The 27304-nt window shown below is 38.0% G+C and overlaps 2 protein-coding genes, 2 long non-coding RNA genes and 2 pseudogenes across 5 annotated transcripts; 2 read left to right on the top strand and 4 right to left on the bottom strand.

Annotated features, from left to right (window-relative positions):
• Positions 1-140: 140 nt before the first annotated feature.
• LOC112169302 lies at positions 141-1390 on the bottom strand. Of its 2 annotated transcripts, none has more exons than XR_005801637.1 (4): positions 947-1390; positions 685-859; positions 485-543; positions 141-402 (listed from the first exon to the last, which is right to left on the bottom strand). It is a non-coding gene; the product is annotated as an uncharacterized LOC112169302 (long non-coding RNA). The 2 variants fall into 2 exon arrangements; XR_005801638.1 differs by having other exon boundaries at positions 685-839.
• A 682-nt stretch (positions 1391-2072) lies between these two features.
• LOC121049916 lies at positions 2073-2712 on the bottom strand. Its single transcript, XR_005801639.1, has 3 exons — positions 2637-2712; positions 2450-2522; positions 2073-2305 (listed from the first exon to the last, which is right to left on the bottom strand). It is a non-coding gene; the product is annotated as an uncharacterized LOC121049916 (long non-coding RNA).
• Positions 2713-2716: 4 nt separating this feature from the next.
• LOC112170896 lies at positions 2717-6698 on the bottom strand (annotated as a pseudogene).
• A 645-nt stretch (positions 6699-7343) lies between these two features.
• Positions 7344-9236, top strand: LOC112170895 (annotated as a pseudogene).
• A 3562-nt stretch (positions 9237-12798) lies between these two features.
• LOC112169307 lies at positions 12799-14191 on the top strand. The gene is made up of 6 exons (XM_040508363.1): positions 12799-12952; positions 13073-13123; positions 13399-13549; positions 13628-13684; positions 13981-14047; positions 14147-14191. Exons 2-6 carry the CDS (start codon positions 13080-13082, stop codon positions 14152-14154), a joined length of 327 nt encoding a protein of 108 aa, XP_040364297.1. The 5' UTR covers positions 12799-12952; positions 13073-13079; the 3' UTR covers positions 14155-14191.
• A 6079-nt stretch (positions 14192-20270) lies between these two features.
• LOC112169290 (disease resistance protein RPV1) lies at positions 20271-26802 on the bottom strand. The gene is made up of 4 exons (XM_040508362.1): positions 25970-26802; positions 24575-25703; positions 24145-24426; positions 20271-24056 (listed from the first exon to the last, which is right to left on the bottom strand). Exons 1-4 carry the CDS (start codon positions 26710-26712, stop codon positions 22785-22787), a joined length of 3426 nt encoding a protein of 1141 aa, XP_040364296.1. The 5' UTR covers positions 26713-26802; the 3' UTR covers positions 20271-22784.
• Positions 26803-27304: the final 502 nt, after the last annotated feature.

The following is a 27304-nucleotide window of genomic DNA, read 5'->3' as shown; positions in this document are numbered from 1 at the left end:
TGCTGCTCTTGATGACTTGTGTGAAACTGTTAGAACTAGGAATGTAGTTGTTACTTCCTAATTGTTTTCTTTGTCTTTGTTCTTTGGGCCTTTTGGCCCCCATATATCCAAAAAAAAAGAAAAGAAGAAGTTATAAATCAATGGCTAAGGATGATCGAGCTTGGCAAGTTATCTGCTGTTTCATTAACTTCCTTGTAGCTAGACATGAGTCATTGAGATGTCCCGGCTAGTGTCACAGAATAGGCTCTTTGCGGATTAACTAAGCTTGAATAAGAAGACCCTTGAATAACCCCCGACTTCAGCAAGGCTTATAGAAAAACCTTTGATCCAGTTGCTAAACTCCATAATATTCTCCTGCACCAATTCTTCCAGAGATAGAGCTGCAACACTGAATTGTTAACCCTGCACCAGTTGGGACAATTTGTGTTGGAGGTTTTGGCTATATTGAGTATTTAAAGTAATCGTGCAGGTTTCGTATTCTTACTGCAGAGGTAGGATCATGGCCTCTCTATGACACAAGCTGTGCAAAATCAAACTGATTGCCTACACAATGAGGTAGACAGCTAAAATCAACGACCGGACAACTTTGCTGAACATATATTACTATCAAAGACCTACAGTAATTGTGGAAGAAAGAATTGCAATGACAAACTGCAACAGAACAAAGAGAAACAGTTTACTCACTTCGGTATGCAGATGTACGATGCAGAATCCATGTTGGCACTTCCAGACTGCTTCTGGTAATGCTGAGAATTGACCGGAAAAGTCGGGATGTAATACACCATGCAAGGCTGCTACCAAAAATCCAAAATCTTCTTGAAAGCACTTTACAATGCATTCTACATAGATCATTGTGCGCCTTCAAAAGTTCAAATCCCATAAGACCAACCTTAAATACATATTGCAAAGATTGTCTGCAGTAGTCGCTTATAGAAAAAGAAGTTACCTAAACTCAGTGATTCATTATTGTCTCTACCAGATCTCTAGATTCATCTTAGCTTGCATTCAGAGAACAACATTGCTGATTTTCACCTTGTCAAATATCAAGAGTTGCAAAGATGAGTGTAGAGTAGAACCCAGTCCTAAACTAATTAAATCTCGATCAGTTTGGCATCCCACTGATTAGATCAGTCTCTCTACAAAATAAACAAAGAAAGAAGTTTAAAAGTAGTCAAACGAGACTGTCTCCACTAAAAGCTCCAATGGAAGCAGAAATCTGTACCACAGTTGAACAGAAAAATTCCTTCCTCAAGTTGAGCATATCATCCCACACTTGCTGGGCCCTTAAAAATCTGTACCAGCTTAGATAAAGATAAGAATTTAGTCATAATTAATCAGATGATAGCAACTCATAAACCATCTCTAATTGTAAATTCAAAGGGAATATATAGTTCACCTCAGCATTTAATATATGTTGATCGATCACCATGTTGTTCCAATATAAGCTCTTGCTGAAATGCTTCCACCTGCCTGCATCTCTTTTGCATCAATGTCCTCCTCCATCAAGGATGCATCAATGTCCTCCTGGCAGACATTTTTTAAGAGGCCCAAATGCTGTTTTCCTCAACTCTTCTACCCCTTTGAACCTCTTTATCAAGGATGACTCAAACTTGTAACAGGCATGTATTGCCTTCTTCTTAGGAGGCCCAAATGCTGTTTTCCTCTCATCTTAATCAGATTATTCATCAAGAACTTCACAGTAACAAAGGTAAATTAACTCACAAACATTATTTCCTATACTAAAAGAAAATGAAAACAAGCGAAAAGCATGCTGAACTAATTTCAGGTAGACATTAGAACCCAGAAGGTCTGGAAAACCTGGTTGAAAAAAGGCTGCCTTTAGTTGGCAAATTTTTCTTTCCCAGTATTATTTTTAAAGATAAACAGAACAAAGACCAGCTGTGCACTCACATTCACATTACACTCGTGAATGTGATGGTGACAATTGACCGGAGAAGAGGACCTGAATTCACTGTGCTACCAAAGTTGCAAAGAGACCAAACCCTCTTGAGCTGTGTCTGACTAAGCATGGAAAAACTGAATGAAATCCAAGCTGTGTTGACTAAATTAAGCCAAGCTAAAACCTGATTTCAACCAAAAGATCAGTTCAAGTGTAAGGCTTTTTGCGTACCTCTCCTTTTATTTCTGAAATATTGATCAATGTGTGCGTCTTTACTGCTCTGGAACTGGAACAGACAAGGAATTCAGACATAGAGACCCTTGGGGTAGGTCTTATCAACTCCATTGATCGTGCTCTAGAGGTTTGATTCCAAAGACTCAATCATTTCCTCTAGATTGAACACTCCTGAACGAAGTAAGCCGAGGAAATTCAGAAAAGTTTTAGTGTTCAACCTAGACTTGGTCTGCTACACATGGCATGTTCAGAACTAGACAGGGAATATATACACCTTATGTACGTGCCATTATCTCAGAGACAGGGAATAAGTACCTCAACATTGTATGATGATGATCGAGCATCATGTTTTCCAAGGAGTAGTTCTTCCGAGGTAAGTGTTTTGTACCTGGACAACAGAATGCGTTTCTGATTCAAATATGATTTTGATTTTGAGAATGATATATAGAAGGCTATAAAAGAAGCCTCAAAACACACAAAAAGAGAAAGATAATGAACCTACTGGAAGTGAGCTGGACTATCATCGGCCTTCTCCTTCCAAATCTTCGATCAGGTGGACTCCCCAGCTTCCCCCAAAAGTCATTATGCCAAAACTTGTGTCATCTTCAAAACGGAACATAACTCGAAACATATCAGGTGGCGGCATCCCACACTCACTCAACCTCCTTATTACTGTAACCAATGGAATATAGTGCACCCACACTTCATCATCAAACACGCGTTTCTCATCAAACTTTATTCCATTGATGTAAACAAAATGCGCGTCGTCAATAGAAGACGATTGAATACAGAGAGCCAACCCTTTGTTGTCCCAATTGGAGTTCTGAGGAATTTCAATGCAAAACTCATGCTCTTTATGTATCACTCCACTATTCACATTCACATCCTGACGGCAGGTGAACCAGTTTGGAAGCGGAGCATTTGCCGGAAATTGTACTTGGAATTCTCCAGATTTCGCACAAGAGAAAAAAAGAGACAACAGAGCTGTCAATTTCTCTGCCTCTTCTTCAGGTGATGGTGTCATCTTCTTTCTCTTTTTGGGCACATGCAATAGTCGCTTGTCTGATACTACTCCGCGAGCCAGATTGTCGCAGAGTCTCCGGCAGCCAATCAAGTCCAACTCACCGAACATTTTTGAATCTTTACCCTCCAAAATTTTTGACATCTTTGAAATTCTTTCCAATGAGTAACAACCCCTCACAACTAAGCCATCTATTTCTCGTGGAAATTCTGAAATTTGTTCAAGCCGCCGGCAATGGCCCAGACGAACTTGTAATCTGGAAGTGTGGTTAGTTGAAAAGACCGGTGGAGGAAGTGATTCTGACTTTGTTGGAAATGTAACAAGCTTATAGCAGCACTGTAGATCAAGAACCTCCAGACGTTGCAATCCATAGAAAATGCTCGATGGTACATTTGTAAGATGACAGCCCCCTAGAGACAAGGATTTAAGGCCAGTGAGATTTCCAACTGAGCAAGGTAACTCTTTGATGCGAGTCAAATTTAGATCCAGGCGATTCAAAGACTTCATGTCTCCCTCCATTTCAGGGAAGAACTTAAGTTGACGGCAATCAGAGAGATTCAGAGTTTCCAAAGATTTCAAGTTGATCCTCTCTTGAAACATCTGCAGCATAGAACAACCGTTGATTTTCAAAGTGACGAGCCGGCCAACCGAAGGATGAACTTCAACTAGGTCATTACAATAAGACAGCTCCAAATACTCTAAGCTTGTTAATCCAGACAAGTCGGGAATTCTTGTTAGACCATCACATTCGTACAATTTGATAGATTTCAAATATCGCAGATTCTGTTTGGGAGAAAGAGAACCCAAAAATCAAATTAAAAAAAGGTTGAAATGATCAATAAGTTAAAATATGTGATCGAATTCTTTCAAATACCTTCAATCCCTCGTTCACTAGTGGAATCGTGCAGGGCCCACGCATGTGCAGTATACCAAGTTTCCTCGGATTAAAATTCGCTGGCAACGATTGTAATGAACAACGCATCCAGTCAAGGACCCTCAATTGGTTGGGGAGATAATCCAAGCCCTTTCCACGAAGCATAAAAAAAGGATTGACTTTAAAAATTTGAAGATTTTTCAAATTTGTGAAGCTTCCGCCATTTAACCTTATGTTTTGTGAATTACCTCTTATCGCGATGCCTTTAATTCTATCCGTTTCCTAATATGAAATAATAATTGGGTCAAATTATGCAACCTCTTTTATGAATACTAGAAACTGCTCACACTCTCTGGGTGTGGAAAAGTGGGTGGTTATCAGTTTAAAAATGGGTAGTTAATATATATTTTTATTGTTTTAGTGTTTTGACGATTATGTCCTGTAGAATGAAAATTGTGCTTTGTTTTTTAATATTTTAAGGGTATTTTAGTACATTTTTTTAGTTTTGGCTAACAAAGCCTGTTCTATTAATATTAGTATAGATTAGCATTCTTCATGTGTAATAATTTTTTATTTAAGAAAAAAAAAAGTTATTACAGAAAGAAAATAGTGGGATTGTGGGATAATTTCTTAATAAAAATCTATTTAAAATTGTCATATTTATCTTTGTGATTTTTTATTCTCAAATTTTTTTAATCTTTCAGGGTTAAATCTGTCAAAAATTTCAGTTTTAACTAACAAAACCTCTTCTCTTAATAATAGTATAGATTTGCATTAAATTCTTCAAGATTTTATAACAAGGCTACATTAAATATCATAAAGCTAAATAATTTAAATATCACTTACTGTGTTTTCCTCAAGAACCTCGCGAATATCCTCATAAAGCCACAGTCTACTGCGCTTTCCTGCCTCATCAGGGGACTCTTGCCGAACAATTTCTTTTCCCATGTCTTCTAAGAGGTCATGCATCCAAATCTTATTGTCTTTTTCAATTTTTATTAAGGCCTTTTCTACAAGGACTTTGAGACCATACATAGGATTGAGGTCACAGCTTTGTAGGACATTTATCACATAGCTTTGCTCGTAACCTTTAAAGAAACATGCAATATGAAGAAAAACTTCTTTCATCCGATCCTCCAATGCCTCGTAACTTATTTTGAGAGCTTGTTGAATCTCTTGGTTTAGGATATTTGTTGTAATACTCTAATGCATCTTTCCACTCATCCTTATTTTTACTACATAGATCTGATCCCAAAACTTCCAAAGCTAACGGAATCCCTTTAGCATAACGGATTACCTCAGTTGCAAGTTCAGAGAAATCATCCATACGTTTATTTCCTTTGAATGCATTGACATTGAAGAGCTCTAAAGCTTCTTGATCATTTAATTCCTTGGCCCCATATATTAGTTTGACGTTATGAGCCCTTAGGCAATTCACATCTCTTGTTGTTATGATAATTTTACTTCTTGGACCAAACCAATCACACTCTCCAGCAAGTTTTCTTAACTGTTCCAACTTATCCACATCATCAAGAACTAATAGAACACTTTTCTGGCTTAGTTTTTGCTTCAGCATAGTGATTCCCTCATCAACATTGGTCACATTAGGTGGATTCCTCTCTATAATCTTAGAAAGAAAATTATTTTGTAGCTTGACAAGACCTCCATGTGAAAAAGATTCTTCTCTAACATTTGCCAGGAAACAGCTATGTTCAAACTTGGGGCTAATTGAATTGTAAACAGCTTTTGCAAGTGTGGTCTTTCCCATTCCACCAATTCCCCATATCCCTATCATGTGAGGATCGTCTTCCACAACATCTAAGAGACTAAGTATGTCTTCCACACGAGATTCTATTCCAACAGGATATGTTGCCACATCTAAAGGGGTGCATTTCATTATTTTAGTTGATATCTCTTTAATAATTTCATCAATGACATTCGCTTCATGCCTGCAAATGTAAAAGCATATGAAACATTTAGTTTAAACTTTCCTACATGTCTAGTTTTTTATGAGACGGATCAATGATGGACTAAATCATATTCAAGGCATGGGCAAGATTAAACATTATGTAATCTGTTAACTAAGTTAACTATCTGTTAATGGTGGAATATTAAAATCTGCATTATAAAGTTGAGATGCTTGAGATTGAACATACGTACCCTCCATCTGAGATGTGCCACCCAGACAAAGTTGCTGCTTGTGTAAGAGCTACCTTCCAACTCCCCACCTTCTTTAAGTTATCCTAGTATTTGCTAAGGTGAGCAATTGCATCACCAACCTGGCCCTTATGGTATCGTATCTGCGATGGAGCTACCTTGTAGAAAATTGGGTAAATAATATGCTGCTTGGTTTCTTTACATTGAAAGATCTTGACAAGTTCATCCAAGCACCACTTTGAAGATGCATAGTTGGCAGAAAATACAACAATGGAAATCCTTGATCCTTCAATTACTTCCAGGAGCTCCTTTGTTATATCTTCTCCTCTTGCAAGATCATTATCTATGAAGGTCTTAATTCCCTTGTTAACCAAATTGTTGTACAAATGGCCAGTGAAATTGTTGCGCGTATCCTCACCTCTGAAGCTCAGAAAGACATCGTGTGTGAACGAATGGGTGGAAGAAGAATAGGAAGAGGAAGAGGCTCCGAATTGAGGTTTGCTCAGATCCATGGTGTCTGATTGAGAAAGAGTGAGAAGGCTGAATTGAAAGAATAGTGGACTTTATCTCTTGTTATATATATATATATATATATATATATATATATATATATATATAGCAGAACCTCCGGGTACTTATTCTTTAAGAAAGGCTCGAGAGACTACTTGCCACGTGGCAAGAGAAGAGTGTGTGTGTATCATGCCTCTCGGTTTGGCAATGTGCAAAGCGGTCTCCTGGCACCTGTGGAAACTTCAGTGTGAATACATATGAGCGTTCACATTAGTTGGTCAGATGTGGACAAGAGAAGAGTGTGTGTGTATCATGCCTCTCGGTGTTGGAATGGCTGCAAACGTTTTTGTAAAGAATGCGACTTTTTGTAAAGAACGGCTAAAAGAATGTCTGCAAACTTTTTTCCCCTTCTCATGGACTTTTAGGTCCCTATCGTAAACAGAAGTGTCTACCAGAGGCCACCTCTACCTTACTTTCCTTATAGTACTGGATTGTGTTGATTTATCTTAGGCTAAGATTCTTAGCACTTTTGTTTTCAGTTTTCTGACAAGTGAAGTTGTATAATTGCAACGAACTTGTTATCTTTCGTGAACCTTTTCACCATTTCACCATTGGATATGCAGTCAACTCCCCAATAGAAATCCTGAATGAGAACACTGGTGGAAAGAGTAGTGGTGACCCTAAAGTGTAAGAAGGGCTAAACTAAATGTTGAACATTGTATGTAGGTGGCTGACTTCCAATTCATCTATTAATATGCTAAAGTAAAATTATGTAAAATTGAATCATTATTGTCGGGTTTGAATTATTTTTGTGATACCATCAAAAATGTAAAGCTAGACATTTGTGCCTCACCCAACCCATCACCCACCACTCTCTCCTCAATTCCATCCAAACTTGTCAGTGGCATTTCATCCAACACCTTCCGCCCAACCTCCCCTCTTCTCTATTCTCCCAAACCCTCTTCCATCTCCACCAAAGCCCTCACCTTGTCCATCAATTCGTATCCCTCATCAACTTTCCCCGCCTCGAAATCGAAACCCAATGCCTCGCCGCCCTCCCTTCCCCAAAACCCTCCCTGGAGCTCTTGAAGCAACTCCTCGGCAGCGGCATTGCTCCGGTTTGGGACATTTTCGACGCGCTGGCTCGTGCCCGAGTGCGCTTGACTGCCCAAAGCGGTGTCGTTATGCCTAGGACTAAGACTTGTAATGAATTGTTGAGTTTGTTTTCGAAATTGAATCGAACTTGGGTTTTGTATGCTGAGATGTTTAGGTTGAAGATCAAGTCCAGTGTTTGTACTTTTTTTACATCATGATTAATGTGTTGTGCAAACAAGGCAAATGAGTTTCTTGGGTTTATGGAGATTTTGGGGATTAAGCCTACTGTTGTTACTTACAATACTATCATTCATGGGTTTTGTTTGAGAGGTAGAGTTGGAGGGGCTCAGATGATCTTTAGTGCTATGAAAGGGAGAGGAGTTCAGCCGGATTCTTACACGTATGGATTGCTTATTAATGGGATGTGTAAGGAGAGAAGACTTGATGAAGCGTCTGGTCTTTTTGATAAAATGCTGGAAATTTGGCTACTTCCGAGTGCTGTTACTTATAACACATTGATTGACCATTATTGCAATAACGGTGATCTAAACAGGGCTTTCGGTTATAGAGATGAGATGGTGAAGAAGGGTATAATGCCGACGGTGTCAACTTACAATTTGTTGATTCATGAATTGTTTATGGAAGGTAGGGTGAGCGAAGCTGATTGTATGGTTCAAGAAATGGAAGAGAAGGGAATGGTTCCTGATGCCATTACGTATAATATCCTAATTAATGGCTATTGCAGGTCTGGGAATGCAAAGAAAGCGTCTATCCTTCGCGATGAAATGTTGAGTAAAGGGATAGAACCCACTAAGGAAACTTATACATCGCTTATTTATGTTTTGAGTAAAAGGAAGAGAATGAAAGAGGCAGATGACTTGTTTGAGAAGATTCTGCGTCAGGGTGTTCTGCCGGATCTTGTGATGTTCAATGCCTTGATTGATGGTCATTGTGCTAATGGGAGTATGGAGCGTGCATTTTCGCTTTTGAGGGAGATGGATAAAATGAACGTTCATCCAGATGAAGTGACTTACAATACCCTAATGCAAGGGCGCTGCAGGGCAAGGAAAGTTGAGGAAGCTCGAAAACTCCTGGATGAGATGAAGAGAAGGGGAATTAAGCCTGATTACATTAGTTACAACGCCCTCATTAGTGGACATAGTAAACGAGGTGATATGAATGATGCCTTCAAAGTTCGAGGCGAAATGTTGAGTATAGGTTTCAATCCTACACTTCTGACATACAATGCTCTTATAAAGGGTCTATGCAAAAACCAAGAAGGTGATCTTGCTCAAGGGCTCCTTAAAGACATGGTGAGCAGAGGGATTACTCCCGATGACAGCACATATTACTCTCTGATTGAGGGAATTGAGAATGTTGAGGAATTTCTCAGAAAGGGCGATTCATTAAGTCTCTCTCGCTGTGTATTGTACTTCCAATTATAGTGGTGTTCTTGAGCCCAAATTATGGTTCTGGAAGATTCTTTTTGGTTACTTCTTTGAAGATGACCTGACAAGCTCAGCTCAGGTACCTATCGCATTCAATAGTATTGTTGAACTTTATTCAGAATGAACTGATTGGGTTTATGAAGAACATCTTCCTGTAATATTATGTAACCTCTTCTGTTTAGTTCTTTATCTCTTTATCAGGACTGAGCTACACCATGTACACACAGTATACTTGAGTTTTAATATGTCTGGAATTGATGAAAATAATGCAATCTTCATAAAGGCAGTAATATTGCCAAGTTAATTGCTGCTGGAGAATCTGCCATTTTGTGCACTAAATGTGCTTTTGCTTTTAATTGTAGCTTGATAACTTCTATAAATCATGATACATGCTTTAGAGGAGGCATATCCAGTCACTTGTTTCCTTTCAGTTCTAACTCTAATAACACATAACTACTTCAAAAAGAATATAAACTGGATATTTGCGATAAGCATGTGACTTAATCAAGTTTAAACTCGAAACAAATTAACCTATTTCAATGATAATCATGATTTCTAATTGCCTCCAGATGGTTACCTGGTAAAAACAGGGGAATCCTAAGAGTTCCTAACATTTCCAACAAAAAGGAACTAGGATAGAGGGTGTATGCAAGCATTAACATAATAAAAATGAGCTCAATAATATGATTTTAGTTCAGCTTTCTTAATTGTCCCGACTTTTTCATCAATAATGCTCCCAAGCTTTAAACTTTTTTTTTTTTTTTTTCAGGTGCTAAGAAGTTTAGCTTTAACTGTGTTATTTGGACTCAGAAATCAATCATCTTTGGTACACTCATTTTGTGGCAAGGTAATATACCAGGAATCTTACAACTTTTACTATCATTATACTATTGTTTTGTTGAATAAGTCCACGAGATATTGAAATATCTTGAACAAGTGGGAACATCTTACTTGCCACACTCATATATTGAAACCACTTCACTCTCCACTACTTGCACTTCTATAGTCCTTACACTGTTAAAGATTCAGGACCTTTAATTCCTAAATACCAAGGATAGTCTACATGCTTCAAAAGAAAACCAAGTTATAATAAGAAACAAATTAAATTGATCAGCCTGGAATCCAAACAACTCCATTCAATGGCCTTGACTGTAGAAAGTAACAGTAACACCATTAATCTTCTTCATCAGGGGACACTTCCATTTAGGATATCCATTGCTTGGAGTCATAGCTGAGTGTCATCTTGTGCAATTATGTGTGTAAATACATGCATCAGGCACCGAATGCTTTGAAAAATTACAAGAATGTACGTTTTCTGCTTTTAGTATTCAGTGCCACTGCAATGGCTTCATGTATTTAAGCTTTATTCGGAGATTGTGAATTAAGCATCTACAGATCATGTACCAGTAACCCTGACCTGTGGAGAAAAGCTTGCAATGGGCACGTTCATTGGGCACATAGTACCTGGCTTTGCCCTCACCCTTCTTGGTTTATGGCACACTGTCAACACTATCGGATCTTATTTTCTCAAAGGCCCTAGTAACTTTGGAGTAAGGTTTTGGTACCCATTGAACTGCCCTTTTTCCAAAATTAAACACTGGAACTCATTTTCATCTTATCTTTCTCTTTATTTGCAATTATTATGCAAGTTCTAGACTTCCCGTTTCTTAACTTCTCCTTCAAGCTCCATAATTTGGAGCATGCAACCATGTTCCTCCACCTTGCCATATTTGCAGGGTTTACACTTTCAGCTCAGTTTATTAATTTGTTTCAAATCATATGGTCGTTGGATTGCTTATGGCCTCTGTTTTCTGCCTAGAGCTTTTCCTTCTCCATTCCCACTCCACTGACCATGTTGGTCTTGAAGAGCATTACCATTGGTTATTGCAGCTCATAGTGTTTGCTTTGTGGCAAGGTTGGTGCTTTACCATTTGCTTTGCGAATGATCCAATTTGCTCCATCATTCTTTTTGTGCAGAAATATATTCATTGGAGGCTTGACAAAGAACACCACCTTGGGTAAGAAATTTTGATTTTTTCTATGGTATCAATTAACTTCCGACTTTTAATTTAGTATGAAAATTGATATGGGTCTATGATTGAAAACAATTATATAGATGTTAACAACTTTGAAGCATGATTAGGCTTGATAGTTTTGATGTGTTTTGTTCAATTTGCTCATAATTTACTGTGTTTGTTGTATAATGTGGTTGCAGAGAAGCTCACAAAGCCTTTGGTTTTTTCTTTATCAATATGATTGTGATTGTGTTTACATGTATGGAGGAGTTTTTGGGTTGAATATTTGAATTGTGCGTCTGGTTGCTTTAGGTTCGTGGAGAATTGCCGCTTCCGAAGTGTAGAGCCTCTTTCGATTAAGTGGAGTTCTCCGACATGAGCTGGCTTCAAACTTGGCAGATAGTGTTACTCAAATGTCTCAAGATGTGAGTTCTGTAAATGGCTGTTGATACTTGGAATTTGTTATATGTATTTGTTTCGGTGAACTCTGATATTGTTTCGGTGAACTCTGATATTGTTCTCTAGATAGATTGGAAAATAAAGGTTTTTTATTTATTTATATATTTTTTTATACGAAGGGATATAGAGGGTTTTGATGTTACTGTTGGTGGGGATCATAATGCACAACATTCAGTTGCTTTAGTCCTCGATGTTACTGCTAGTGGTTGGGTTCATAATGCACAACATTCAGTTGCTTCAGTACTTACTGTTATGGTTTTGTTATGTTCATACTTGCTTATGGTCTCATAAGAAAAAGCCCTCAATGCCTTTTTCTTTTGGTCTCTTTTGAGCTATTTTTGGTTAAAATGGGATTTTTTTTTTTTCTCCCAAGTTCTTAGCAACTTGATTTGTGATGAGTAGACGAGCTTTCATTTCAACAACATAAAATTTAGTGTTTTCCATTTACTGATCATTTTATGATGCTCATGCTTTTGCAGTGGCTAATTCTACGATGAGTAGAGAAACTCATACTAGAGACTGTGGTGCCTGATGCTAATGGATATGGTCCAGTTGACAACTATAGCTATGCAGAGCAAAGATTGCCATAGGTTGTCGAATCTAAGTATATCATGGAGGATTGCCTGATGCTAATGGATATGGTCCAGTTGACAACTATAGCTATGCAGAGCAAAGATTGCCATAGGTTGTCGAATCTAAGTATATCATGGAGGATCCTTATGCAGAACTGGTTCATTTGAAAGTGCAATGAATGTTGTACAAGATCACATGCCTTCATCTGTTGAGGAACATATTTAAGAGCCCCAGAAGCAGACCTATGCTTCTATAGTATGTACTGAACCTGTTCCCCAACATTATGTCTCTCAATTTGACCCAATTTTCCTGTTTGATTCTTTTTCAAAGTTATGCGTTGCTAAAGGACAACCTGCATTATCTGCAGCTCCTCAGCATTCAGTTGACAAGAGTGCACCACTGGCTTCAGATTGGAATGATTGTCCAATGCAGTTGAAAGGCCTGTAGTAGAGTCCCCATGCCATTCCCCTAGGTATTAGAGGCGATCCTCAGTCTGCGACCCATTTTTTTCTTCCCTTTCGCTCTCCTCCCCTCAGCTCTACCAGAGTTACATAATTCTCTCTTGCTCTGAAAAGCGGAGCTAAGATGCCTTCTTTGGGCTTAGGAACCTCGCAGTCCAGCCCTGGCTTGGTCAGTGACGCTGCCGCTGCCGCTGCCGCCATCAAGGTTTTCCTTTCCCCTTTTACTCAATCTTCTCAAAGATTGAAGAAAATAACCTAAGGATTGTTGAATTTTGTACCCAATTGAGATCAAATTTCAGTCTTTTTGTGATTCTTCTAATTGCAGGCAGGATATGGGCATATTGATTGGGCTCCACTCTATGGCAATGAGGAGGAGGTAATTTTAGTTGCTTTTAGTTGCAAAACCCGGTCGTGCCTGATTTCAAGGGCCAAAATGGTTCAAAGAGAATGAATATACATTGCATGCTGATAGGATTTGGTATCATTTGGAACTTTATATTCACACACTGGACAGCTGGTACTAGATATTGAAAGTGTGGCTCAATTAATTGGATATTGGGTTGGGTTCATTTGGAATTTGATTGCTGAAAATGGAAGTAAAGGTGGAGTCATTTTGTTTTGTTTATTGATTTTTATGTGTTGGTTTTGAAGGTATCAATTGGAACTGTGTAAGAAAGCTTTGGAGGAGAACATAATTGTGTATCTGGAAACTGGTTGTGGAAAGACCCACATAGCCGTGTTGCCTATGTATGAACCAGTTGATCCTCAAACCTCAGAAGAACATATATGTGCTCTGTGTCCTGTAAGTCAAGTCCCCAGTTACTCACATTTGTAAACAAAGGGAAAAATATTGGATTTTTATATGTTTCAATGCTTGCAGGGAGATCGTTGTGGTATATATGGATCAAATTGCTCCCAATGGATTATTGCAATGGAGGTAATAATAATAGTGTATTTCTTTCTTTCATATTTTATTGAATAACTGAAACTGAATAATCGGGGCTGAATCTTACCAGAAAAAATGTGGCTTTTTACTCTTATGCTTATGTTTTGATGTTTGTAGACTAGAAAGAATGTGGCTATCAAACTGAATAATTAATCTTATGATTTCTGAACTATCTTAAAAGGGACATCTATTAAACTTCATGAACGTATGATAATTGCCCCAGTACATCAAATAATTACTACTAGCTGCATGATTGGCTGATACCTTTTAAAGCTGTGTTCTTTCAGATTTTGAAGCCTGACATGTTTCTAAAGAAGATGGAGAGAGAAGTTAGAAGAAGAGGAAGAGGAAGAGGTTTGTTTTCCATCATCCGTTATAGCTTCCATTTGGTTGAATCAATTATAAAATCCATGATTTCCTCAGTCCTTGATGCTTTGCTTTTGTTGAATCCAGGAGATTGAGTAACATATTATGAGAGTTGCTAGGACTGAAGACCACTAAATGCTGAAGAATGGAGTGGATTTATGTTATTATGCGTATAAATGGTCAAGTAATGTTTAAATGTAGTGTTATGAACGTTGTCAAATAGCATTGGTAGTAGCATATATGTCCAGTTCGCTGATTTTGGTTTCCTTTTGAGACATTGGACTGTAAAAATCAGAATCTGCTTCTTGTTGGCCTCTTGGCTGGCAATCCTAAATAGATTCAGCCATGTATGCTTGAGCTATTAGTTGATTTTTTGCTCCAGAAGATGTTTTAAACCCTTCAGTTAACCACTTAACCCTACTTGGATTATGATTGTTACTCTATTATGTATAAAATTGCGGAAAATAACAAACCCGCAGCATCAGGCTGACTTGCTAGTGCTTCTGAAATTAGACGGGGATATTTGAAGGGATTCTTTTGTCTTTCGATGTAGGATATTTAGAAGTCCTGGAGGTGGGATATATTGAAAGATGGGAACTTCGGTAGGGTGTGACTATAATAATAGTATAATACTTGATACGTACATCTTTGTGAGCTTTTGATACAAAAAAGCAGAGCCACAATGGTCAGTTTTTGAGAGTGAACATTCTTTTTTCTCTCGCCGTAACCACAAGAAACTTCTAAAACAGCAGGAAGCAAATGGTATTACAAATATATGCATCTGATACGGTTTGGGGTAATTCTTTCAGCCGACTGTTTTAGTTCCAACTTCCGAGGTTCAGTGAGGTGGTGCTAATTTTTTTATTTTTTTATTTTTTTCCTTCCGGATACCGGACTTGACAAAGAGCAAGCCCAAGAAGATGGAATAACTGAGCGCAAACTTGCAATAAAGGAAAGAGAGCTCCCAACCGTGATCAACAAGAATGTACAACAAAAATAGCTACAACTAAAAAATTTGAAGGAAGAGAAAGAAATCAGTTTCCCATATATCAAAAAAGGTTCATGGGGCACACAAAGCGTTAAGTATCTGAAATTCAACAACATAGGGTGCAATTCCCTCTTTTTTCTTTCTTTTTGAAGTCTAGCACCTAAGCGCGAAAGAAACTAGCACTGCATTTGCAATTTTGCACAACCCCACTCTTTGCAAATCCATAAGACTTCTTTAGCTAAAAGTTCCAAATGGCTAAGGATGATCGAGCTTGGCAAGTTATCTGCTGTTTCATTAACTTCCTTGTAGCTAGACATGAGATGTTCCAGCTAGTGTCACAGAATAGGCTCTTTGCAGATTGACTAAGCTGGAGTAAAAGTCCATTGAATAAACCCCAGACTTCAGCATTCATGATTGTACCAAAAGCAAGGCTTATAGAAAAACCTTTGATCCAGTTGCTAAACTCCATCATAATATTCTCCTGCACCAATCCTTCCAGAGATAGGCAATACACTGTCAATTGTTAACCTTGCACCAGTTGGGACAATTTGTGTTGGAGGTTTTGGCTGTATTGAGTATTTAAAATAGTCGTGTAGGTTTCGTAATCCTACTGCAGAGGTAGGATCTTGGTCTCTCTAAGACACGAGCTGTGCAAAATCAAACTGATTGCCTACACAATGAGGTAGAAAGTTAAAATCAACGATTGCCAAAAGGACAGGACAACTTTGCTGAACATATATTACTATCAAAGACCTACAGTAATTGTGGAAGAAAGAATTGCAATGACAAACTGCAACAGAACAAAGAAAAACAGTTTACTCACATTGGTATGCAGATGTACAATGCAGAATCCATGCTGGCACTTCCAGACTGCTTCTGGTAATGCTGAGAATTGACCGGAAAAGCCGGGGGATGTAATACACCATGCAAGGCTGCTACCAAAAATCCAAAATCTTCTTGAAAGCACTTTACAATGCATTCTACATAGATCATTGTGTGCATGTAAGTAGGAGACAGACCTTAAAAAAGTTCAAATCCCATAAGACCAACCTTTAATACATATTGCAAAGATTGTCTGCAATAGTCGCTTATAGAAAAAGAAGTTACCTAAACTCAGTGATTCATTATTGTCTCGACTAGATCTCTAGATTAATCTTAGCGTGCATTAAGAGGACAACATTGCTGATTTTCACCTTGTCAAATATCAAGAGTTGCAAAGATGAGTGTAGAGTAGAACCCAGTACTAAACTAATTAAATCTCGATCAGTTTGGCATCCCACTGATTAGATCAGTTTCTCTACAAAATAAACAAAGAAAGAATTTTAAAAGTAGTCAAACGAGATTGTCTCCACTAAAAGCTCCAATGGAAGCAGAAATCTGTACCACAGTTGAACAGAAAAATTCCTTCCTCACGTTGAGCATATCATCCCATACTTGCAGGCCCCTTAAAAATCTGTACCAGCTTAGATAAAGATAAGAATTTAGTCATAATTATTCAGATGATAGCAATTTATAAACCATCTTCAATTGTTAATCAAAGGGAATATATAGTTCACCTCAGCATCTTATATAGGTTGATCAATCACCATGTTGTTCCAATATAAGCTCTTGGTGAAATGCTTCCACCCGCCTGCAACTCTTCTGCATCAATATCCTCCTCAATCTGGGCAGACATTTTTAAGAGTCCCAAATGCTGCTTTCGTCAACTCTTCTACACCTTTGAACCTTTTTATCAAGGATGACTCAAACTTGCAACAGGCATGTATTGCCTTCTTCTTAGGAGGCCCGAACGCTGTTTTCCTCTCATCTTAAAGAACTTCACAGTAACAAAGGTTAATTAACACACAAACATTATTTCCTATACTAAAAGAAAATGAAAACAAGCGAAAAGTGTGCTGAACTAATTTCAGGTAGACACCAGAACCCAGAAGGTCTGGAAAACCTGGTTGAAAAAAGGCTGCCTTTAGTTGGCAAATTTTTCTTTCCCAGTATTCTTTTTAAAGATAAACAGAACAAAGACCAACTATGCACTCACATTGGAGGTAAACTTGTGAAACAGAATCCTTTACACTCGCGAATGGGATAGTGACAATTGACTGGTGAAGAGGGCCGCCGGAATTCACTTGCTACCAAAGCTGCAAAGAGACCAAAACCCTCTTGAGGTGTGTTTGACTAGCCATGGTAAAATGAATGAAATCCAAGGTAGGTCCAACCTTCCTTGCTAATGAAGTACATGATCCACTTGCTCTGGATACACATAAAGTTTCATTGTTAATAAAATCCATTATTAGCAACTAGCTAAGTTAATTCAAGAAAAAACAGCAATTACCTATTGTGTCAGCTATATCTGGAGCATCTAGTTCCGTCGCAGCTCAACTTAATACAGACATTGTATATGGAGTTTTACCTACAAAAAAAGAAACAATAAAAAATCAAAGGCTACAAACATGAGTGCAGAGTAGGTCCAATTACCAAATACAATCTCAAGCAATTTATAAGCAGCCCACTTATTGGATGTTACTAGCAGATCTAAATTAAGCCAAGCTAAAACGTGATTTCAACCAAAAGATCAGTTCAAGTGTAAGGCTTTTTGCGTACCTCTCCTTTTATTTCTGAAATATTGATCAATGTGTGCGTCTTTACTGCTCTGGAACAGACAAAGAATTCAGACATAGAGACCCTCAGTGTAGGTCTTATCAACTCCATTGCAGTTTGATTCCAAAGACTCACTCAATCATTTTCTCCAGATTGAACACTCCTGAACGAAGTAAGACGAGGAAATTCAGAAAAGTTTTAGTGTTCAACCTAGACTAGTTCTGCTACACATGGCATGTTCAGAACTAGAAACAATATATGATATATATACACCATATGTACGTGCCATTATCATTGAGACAAGGAATAAGTACCTTAACATTGTATGATGATGATCGAGCATTATCTTTTTGTTAGAATTTGTGGTTTTGATACCACTGTTGGAATTTGGTGCGGAAGCTTTAGTAGTAGTGGGCTAGGACAATGTGTTTAGGAAAAGATGTTTAGGAGCTAGGTGAGCTAGGACTAGAAGTAGAGGAGGTGCTAAAGTTAGAAACAGAGGAGATGGTTGTAAAACAGAGGAGTTGTGATAATTGATGATTCATTCTTAATTGCACAAAGCTTAGTACATATATATAGGCCAAGTCAACCGACTTGGTTCACCGACTTTCCTCATGTGGTTAATTAATAACCACACATTAGTGAGCAACACTAGAACTCTCTAGACATTTGATTACATGATCATTATGGATTAATCTAGACCCAGTACTTGAACAAGTTCTAGACTAATCTAGATAGTTAGAGAAAGATTTAGAGAACTCCAATGTGCATTAGTTGTTTTAACACTCCTCCTTAATGCACATTGATGATATTCCGAGCAATCTCGTAGTAATTCAAGTCTTGATCTTGGAAGTGCCTTGGCGAAGGTGTTCTCACTCTTGTTTTCTTTTTCCATGGCCTTCCTTCAGCTTTCTTCTTCCATAGCCTTTCTCTGGCTTTCTTCTTCATCGCAACTTCACAACTTTTTGGTTGTGGAGGATTTGAACTCCTTTCTTTATTTGCTTGACGTGGTAGAGTCCTCGGCTGCTTTTTCACTAGGCAAATATTTTTCTTCTTGACTTCTGCTTTCATGGCCATTTGTTGCCATTGGATGGGGAAATTTCTATTTTTCATCCTTATTTTGAATATCAACCTTCTTTTCTTGTCAAATATTTTGCAGAAGTCTCCATGAAATAATATAGCATAACCATTTTCCAGCATTTGTCCGACACTTAGGAGATTATGCTCCAGGCTAGGAACTAATAGAACATCATTAATCTTTTTAGTTCCTAAATTAGTCGGGATGGAAATCGTACCTTTGCCTTTAGTTTTCACCATTTCTCCATTTCCTAGTTTCCCTTGAGACTTTTGTGAAGTATCAAGTTTGGAGAAAATGGTTTTATCTCCAGACATATGATTGCTGCAGCCGCTATCCACGTACCACTTCTTATTTCTCTCTTCAATCGCCGAGTGACATGCATAGAAGAGCTGCTCATCTTGCTCATTTTCTTCTGAAAAATCTGCTCGGTGATTTTTCTTGAGGAAACAATTTTCCTCAATATGACCAAATTTGTTGCAGTTTCGACATTTTGGTTTTTCCCGAAACCAACAATCTTTTTCTTGATGATTATTTTTGTGGCAGATTCCACATGGAGAATAATTTCTTTTCTCCTTTATATCTTTTTTATTTGCCCAATATTTGGGTCTATCTCCTCCTCTAGAAAATTCTTCAAACTTCTTTTCTTTTTCATTTTTCTGAGATCGAATATTGAGTTTAGATCGGAATGCAGTTTCTATAAGACTTTCATTCCGACTACTCAATCTTTTCTCATAAGCTTCTAAAGAGCCTATTAGTTCTGTCACCGAAAGAGTTGTCATGTCTTTAGAATTTTCGATGGCAGTAACTATTGGGTCATATTTTTCAGTGAGGCTAATGAGTATTTTTTCAACTACTCTAGTCTCACTAATATTTTCACCATAGGCTCTTAATTGATTTACTATTTCCTTTAACCGGGAATAGTAATCTTTTACGATCTCAGAATCTTTCATTTTCAAATTTTCTAACTCTCTCCTCATTGTTTGTAGTTTAACGGAACGTACCTTTGCCGTCCCTTGAAACTCCTCCTTTAGTAGATCCCAAGCTTCTTTTGATGTGGTAGCTCCCATGATTCTTGAAAAATTTGTATCGTCCACTGCTTGTTGAATGGCGAAGAGAGCACTAGCATCTCTTAATTTTTCTTTCTTTTCTTGCCGTAATTGCTCCACCGTTGGATTTTCTGGAGTCGAGAATCCTTTCTCTACTATGTCCCATAGATCTTGAGACATAAAGAAGGTTCTCATCTTGATACTCCAAAAATCATAGTTTTCTCCCTTGAAAATGGGAAGAGGGATTGATGTTTGGTTAGAAGTGGAGGTAGACATGGTGGAAGACACAAATCAACGCCCCAAATTTGATCGAAGCAAGCTCTGATACCACTGTTAGAATTTGTGGTTTTGATACCACTGTTGGAATTTGGTGCGGAAGCTTTAGTAGTAGTGGGCTAGGACAATGTGTTTAGGAAAAGATGTTTAGGAGCTAGGTGAGCTAGGACTAGAAGTAGAGGAGGTGCTAAAGTTAGAAACAGAGGAGATGGTTGTAAAACAGAGGAGTTGTGATAATTGATGATTCATTCTTAATTGCACAAAGCTTAGTACATATATATAGGCCAAGTCAACCGACTTGGTTCACCGACTTTCCTCATGTGGTTAATTAATAACCACACATTAGTGAGCAACACTAGAACTCTCTAGACATTTGATTACATGATCATTATGGATTAATCTAGACCCAGTACTTGAACAAGTTCTAGACTAATCTAGATAGTTAGAGAAAGATTTAGAGAACTCCAATGTGCATTAGTTGTTTTAACACTCCTCCTTAATGCACATTGATGATATTCCGAGCAATCTCGTAGTAATTCAAGTCTTGATCTTGGAAGTGCCTTGGCGAAGGTGTTCTCACTCTTGTTTTCTTTTTCCATGGCCTTCCTTCAGCTTTCTTCTTCCATAGCCTTTCTCTGGCTTTCTTCTTCATCGCAACTTCACAACTTTTTGGTTGTGGAGGATTTGAACTCCTTTCTTTATTTGCTTGACGTGGTAGAGTCCTCGGCTGCTTTTTCACTAGGCAAATATTTTTCTTCTTGACTTCTGCTTTCATGGCCATTTGTTGCCATTGGATGGGGAAATTTCTATTTTTCATCCTTATTTTGAATATCAACCTTCTTTTCTTGTCAAATATTTTGCAGAAGTCTCCATGAAATAATATAGCATAACCATTTTCCAGCATTTGTCCGACACTTAGGAGATTATGCTCCAGGCTAGGAACTAATAGAACATCATTAATCTTTTTAGTTCCTAAATTAGTCGGGATGGAAATCGTACCTTTGCCTTTAGTTTTCACCATTTCTCCATTTCCTAGTTTCACTTGAGACTTTTGTGAAGTATCAAGTTTGGAGAAAATGGTTTTATCTCCAGACATATGATTGCTGCAGCCGCTATCCACGTACCACTTCTTATTTCTCTCTTCAATCGCCGAGTGACATGCATAGAAGAGCTGCTCATCTTGCTCATTTTCTTCTGAAAAATCTGCTCGGTGATTTTTCTTGAGGAAACAATTTTCCTCAATATGACCAAATTTGTTGCAGTTTCGACATTTTGGTTTTTCCCGAAACCAACAATCTTTTTCTTGATGATTATTTTTGTGGCAGATTCCACATGGAGAATAATTTCTTTTCTCCTTTATATCTTTTTTATTTGCCCAATATTTGGGTCTATCTCCTCCTCTAGAAAATTCTTCAAACTTCTTTTCTTTTTCATTTTTCTGAGATCGAATATTGAGTTTAGATCGGAATGCAGTTTCTATAAGACTTTCATTCCGACTACTCAATCTTTTCTCATAAGCTTCTAAAGAGCCTATTAGTTCTGTCACCGAAAGAGTTGTCATGTCTTTAGAATTTTCGATGGCAGTAACTATTGGGTCATATTTTTCAGTGAGGCTAATGAGTATTTTTTCAACTACTCTAGTCTCACTAATATTTTCACCATAGGCTCTTAATTGATTTACTATTTCCTTTAACCGGGAATAGTAATCTTTTACGATCTCAGAATCTTTCATTTTCAAATTTTCTAACTCTCTCCTCATTGTTTGTAGTTTAACGGAACGTACCTTTGCCGTCCCTTGAAACTCCTCCTTTAGTAGATCCCAAGCTTCTTTTGATGTGGTAGCTCCCATGATTCTTGAAAAATTTGTATCGTCCACTGCTTGTTGAATGGCGAAGAGAGCACTAGCATCTCTTAATTTTTCTTTCTTTTCTTGCCGTAATTGCTCCACCGTTGGATTTTCTGGAGTCGAGAATCCTTTCTCTACTATGTCCCATAGATCTTGAGACATAAAGAAGGTTCTCATCTTGATACTCCAAAAATCATAGTTTTCTCCCTTGAAAATGGGAAGAGGGATTGATGTTTGGTTAGAAGTGGAGGTAGACATGGTGGAAGACACAAATCAACGCCCCAAATTTGATCGAAGCAAGCTCTGATACCACTGTTAGAATTTGTGGTTTTGATACCACTGTTGGAATTTGGTGCGGAAGCTTTAGTAGTAGTGGGCTAGGACAATGTGTTTAGGAAAAGATGTTTAGGAGCTAGGTGAGCTAGGACTAGAAGTAGAGGAGGTGCTAAAGTTAGAAACAGAGGAGATGGTTGTAAAACAGAGGAGTTGTGATAATTGATGATTCATTCTTAATTGCACAAAGCTTAGTACATATATATAGGCCAAGTCAACCGACTTGGTTCACCGACTTTCCTCATGTGGTTAATTAATAACCACACATTAGTGAGCAACACTAGAACTCTCTAGACATTTGATTACATGATCATTATGGATTAATCTAGACCCAGTACTTGAACAAGTTCTAGACTAATCTAGATAGTTAGAGAAAGATTTAGAGAACTCCAATGTGCATTAGTTGTTTTAACACTTTTCAAAGGAGTAGTTCTTCCGAGGTAAGTGCGTGCTTTGTACCTGGACAACAGAATGCGTTTCTGATTCAAATATGATTTTGATTTTGAGAATGATATATAGTAGGAGAAAGATAATGAACCTACTGGAAATCAGCTGGACTATCATCAGCCTTCTATCAGGTGGACTCCCCAGCTTCCCCCCATATGCACTCCTCTTTTATGATAATTTTCTTTAAGACGAAACATAACTCGAAGCATATCAGGTGGCGGCATCCCACACTCACTCAACCTCCTTATTACCGTAACGAATGGAATATAATGCACCCAGACTTCATCATACCCAAACGTTCTTTTCTCATCAAACTTTATTCCATTGATGTAAACAAAATGATGAGCGGTCACAAAAGAACATGATAGAATATAGAGAGCCAACCCTTTGTTGTCCCAATTGGAGTTTTGAGGAATTTCAATGCAAAACTCATGCTCTTCATTTATCACTTCACTATTCACATCCCATCTCACATCCTGACCGCAGGTGAACCAGTTTGGAATCGGAATCGGAATCAGAGCACTTGGGGAAAATTCTACTTGGAATTCTTCAGATTTCGGACAAGAGAAAAAAAGAGTCAACAGAGCCGTCAATTTGTCTTCATCTGCTATCAGTTCTTTGTCAACTTCAACCTCTGGCACCACTCCGCGAGCCAGATTGTCACAGAGCGTCCGGCAGTCAGTCAAGGCCAACCGACCGAACATTTTTGAATCTTTACCCTCCAAAATTTTTGACAACTTTGAAATTCTTTCCAATGACCCACACCAACGCACAATCAAGGAATCTATTTCTCGCGGAAATTCTGAAATTTCTTCAAGCCGGAAGCAACCGCTCAGATGAACTTGTAATCTCGGGAGGTTAGTTGAAAAGACCGGTGGAGGAGGAAGTGATTCTGACTTTGTTGGAAATGTAACAAGGTTATCGCAGTACCACAGATCAAGAACCTCCAGACGTTGCAATCCATAGAAAATGCTCGATGGTATATCCGTAAGATTAGGACACATATATAGAGACAAGGATTTAAGGCCAGTGAGATTTCCAACTGAGCAAGGTAACTCCTTGATGGCAATGTCTGTTAGATCCAGGCGATTCAAAGACTTCATGTCTCCCGCAATTTCAGGGAAGAACTTAAGATTAGGGCAATCAGAGAGAACCAGAGTTTCCAAAGATTTCAAGTTGATCCTCTCTTGAAACATCTGGAGCTTTTCACAATGGGTGAGTTCCAAATAGACGAGCTTATCGAGACGGCCAACCGAAGGATGAACTTCAACTAAATCTCTACACCAAGACAGCTCCAAATACTGTAAGCTTGTTAATCCAGACAAGTCGGGAATTCTGGTTAGACCATCACAGCCCGACAATTTGAGAGATTTCAAATATCGCAGATTCTGTTTGGGAACCCAAAAATAAAATTAAAAAAAAAAAGTTGAAATGATCATCGATAAGTTAAAAAAGTGAGCGAATTCTTTCAAATACCTTCAATCCCTCGTTCACTAGTGGAGTCGTGCAGGGCCCACCCATGCTCGGCATACTGAGTTCCCTCAGATTAAAATTCGTTGGCAATGATCGTAATGAACACGTCATCAAGTGAAGCACCCTCAACTTGTCGGGGAGATAATCCACGCCATCTCCACGAAATGTCAGATCAACGACTTTAAAAATTTGAAGATTTTTCAAGTTTGTGAAGCTTCCGGCGTTCAACGTTATCGGGTGTGAATAGCCACGTCTTACCATGATGCCTTTGATTTTCTCCGTTCCCTAATAAACAATTGTGTTAAATTAAGCAACTTCTTCTCATAATAAATATTTTCATAAATTATTCAAGATTTTATAAGAGATTTTCAAAAAAAAAAAAAAAAAAAGATTTCATAAGGGATTATGTATTAATAATTTAAATATCACTTACGGTATTTTGCTCAAGGACATAGCGAACATCATCATATAGCCATAGTCTACTGCGTTGTCCTTTCTCATTAGGAGACTCTTGTCGAACAATTTCTTTTCCCATGTCTTCTAAAAGGTCATGCATCCCAATGCTATTTTCTTTATGCCTCCAAATGCTATTATTTTTCTCAATTTTTATTAAGGCCTTTTCTACGAGGACTCCGAGAGCATGTTTGGGATTCATGTCACAGCTTTGCAGTACATCAATCACATAGCTTTCTTCATCACCTTTAAAGAAACATGCAATATGAAGAAAAACTTCTTTTATCCGATCCTCCAATCCATCGTAACTTCTTTGGAGAGTTCTTTGAATATCTCGGTTAGGATATCTCTTGTAATACGCTACTGCAGCTTCCCACTCATCCTTATCTTTACCACATAGATTTGACCCCAAAACTTCTAAAACTAATGGAATCCCTTTAGCATAATGTATTACCTCAATTGCAAGTGCAAAAAAGTCATTCGGACATATATCACTTTTGAAGGCATTTAAATTGAAGAGCTTTAAAGCATCTTGATGATTTAATTCCTTGACCTCATATATTGAATCGAAATCGACTCCATGAGCATTTAGCAAATTTGTATCTCTTGTTGTTATGATAATTCTACTACTTGGACCAAACCAATCACACCCTCCAGCAAGTGCTCTTAACTGATCCAAGTGGTTCACATTATCAAGAACTAAGAGAACCCTTTTCTGGCTTAGTTTTTGCTTCAGCACAATGATTCCTTCATCAACATTGGTCACCTTAAGTGGATTCCTCTCTATTTTAGAAAGAAAATCGTTTTGTGGCTGGACAAGACCTCCATCTGAAAATGATGGTTCTTTAACAATACTCAAGAAACAGCTGTGTTCAAACTCATGGCTAATTGAATTATAAACAGCTTTTGCAAGTGTTGACTTTCCTATTCCGCCAATTCCCCATATCCCTACCATGTGAGGATTGTCTTGCCCTATATTTAAGTACTCAAGTATGTCTTCTACACGAGATTTAATTCCAACAGGATATGTTGCCACATTTAAAGGGGTGCATTTCATTATTTCGGTTGATATCTTTTCAACAATGTCATCAATGATATTCGCTTCATGCCTACAAATGTAAAACCATGGATATGAAATAATTAGTTTAAAACTTTCCTACATGCCTAGTTTTTTATGAGACAAATCAATGACGGACTAAATCATATTCAAGATTATACTCTAATTCTAGCTCATTAGTTAGTGAAACTATTGAAGTATTGATGCATGGTAAGATTAAATATTATGTAATCTGTTAACTAAGTTAACCATCTGTTAATGGTGGAATGTTAAAATCCGCATTATAAAGTTGAGATGCTTGAGGTTGAACATACGTACCCTCTATTCGGGATGTGCCACCCAGACAAAGTTGCTGCTTCTGTAAGAGCTGCCTTCCAACTGTCCACCTTCTCTAAGTTATTCTTGCGTTTGCTAAGGTGAGCAATTCCCTTACCAATCTGGCCCTTCTGGTATCGTATATCCGCCGGATCTACCTTGTAGAAAATTGGGTAAACAATTTGCTGCTTGGATTCTTTACATTGAATGATCTTGACAAGTTCATCCAAGCACCACTTAGAATATGCATATTTGGCAGAAAATACAACTACGGAAATCTTTGATCTCTCAATTACTTCGAGAAGCTCTTGCCATATATCTTTTCCTTTCGGAAGCCCATCATCTATGAAGGTCTCAAATCCCTTGTTAACCAAATTGCTGTGCAAATGGCCTGTGAAATTGTTGCGCGTATCCGGACCTCTGAAGCTCAGAAAGATATCGTGTGTGAACGAATGGGTGGAAGAAGAAGAGGAAGAGGAAGAGGCTCCGAATTGAGGTTTGCTCAGATCCATGGTGTTTGGTTGAGGATGAGTGAGGAGGCTGAATTGAAAGAATTTAGGATGGTATTGGTTCTTTTTTTTGGATAGAAAAAAGGTGGCAGGGAGTGTCACCTCTCCGAGCCGGGGAGGGGTTAAGGTTAAAGCTCTCCCCATGGGGTTCTTTACACATGCGGAGCATCGAACGCAGAACCTCACTGAGGAGCTTGCTAACATTCGGCCACACCCACATGGGTGGATGGTAATCATGGTATTGGTTCTGTCAAGGACTATATCTCTTATATACACCCTCAAAGCTGCAAGACCCAGCAGAGAAAAGAAAGAAGTCAGCACCTTTATAAGAACAATGAACAAGGGATATATATATATATATATATATATATATATATATATATATATATTAGGGTGTCGGTTTGGCTTTGGCAATGTGCAAAGCAGTTTCCTGGCACCTTCAGCGAAAGTGTCAAGGACTATATATATATATATATATATATATATATATATATATATCAGGCCTGTCGGTTTGGCAATGTGTAAAGCAGTTTCCTGGCACCTTCAGCGAAAGCGTCGAGGACTATATATATATATATATATATATATATATATATATATATATCAGGCCTGTCGGTTTGGCACACTATAGTGTGAGTGTGTGAATACATATGAGCGTTCACATTGGTTAGTCAATAATGGCTGCAAACTTTTTTTCCCCTTCTCATGGACTATTAGGTCCCTGTCTTAAACAAAAGTGTCTACCAAAGGCCACCTCTGCCTTACGTTTCTTATAGTACTGGATTGTTGATTTATCTTAACACTTTTGTTTTTAGTTTTCTGACAAGTG

This window comes from Rosa chinensis, chromosome 6, assembly GCF_002994745.2.
Source record: "Rosa chinensis cultivar Old Blush chromosome 6, RchiOBHm-V2, whole genome shotgun sequence".
NCBI classification, from domain to species: Eukaryota; Viridiplantae; Streptophyta; class Magnoliopsida; order Rosales; family Rosaceae; genus Rosa; species Rosa chinensis.
This window is presented reverse-complemented; position numbering and strand designations above follow the sequence as displayed.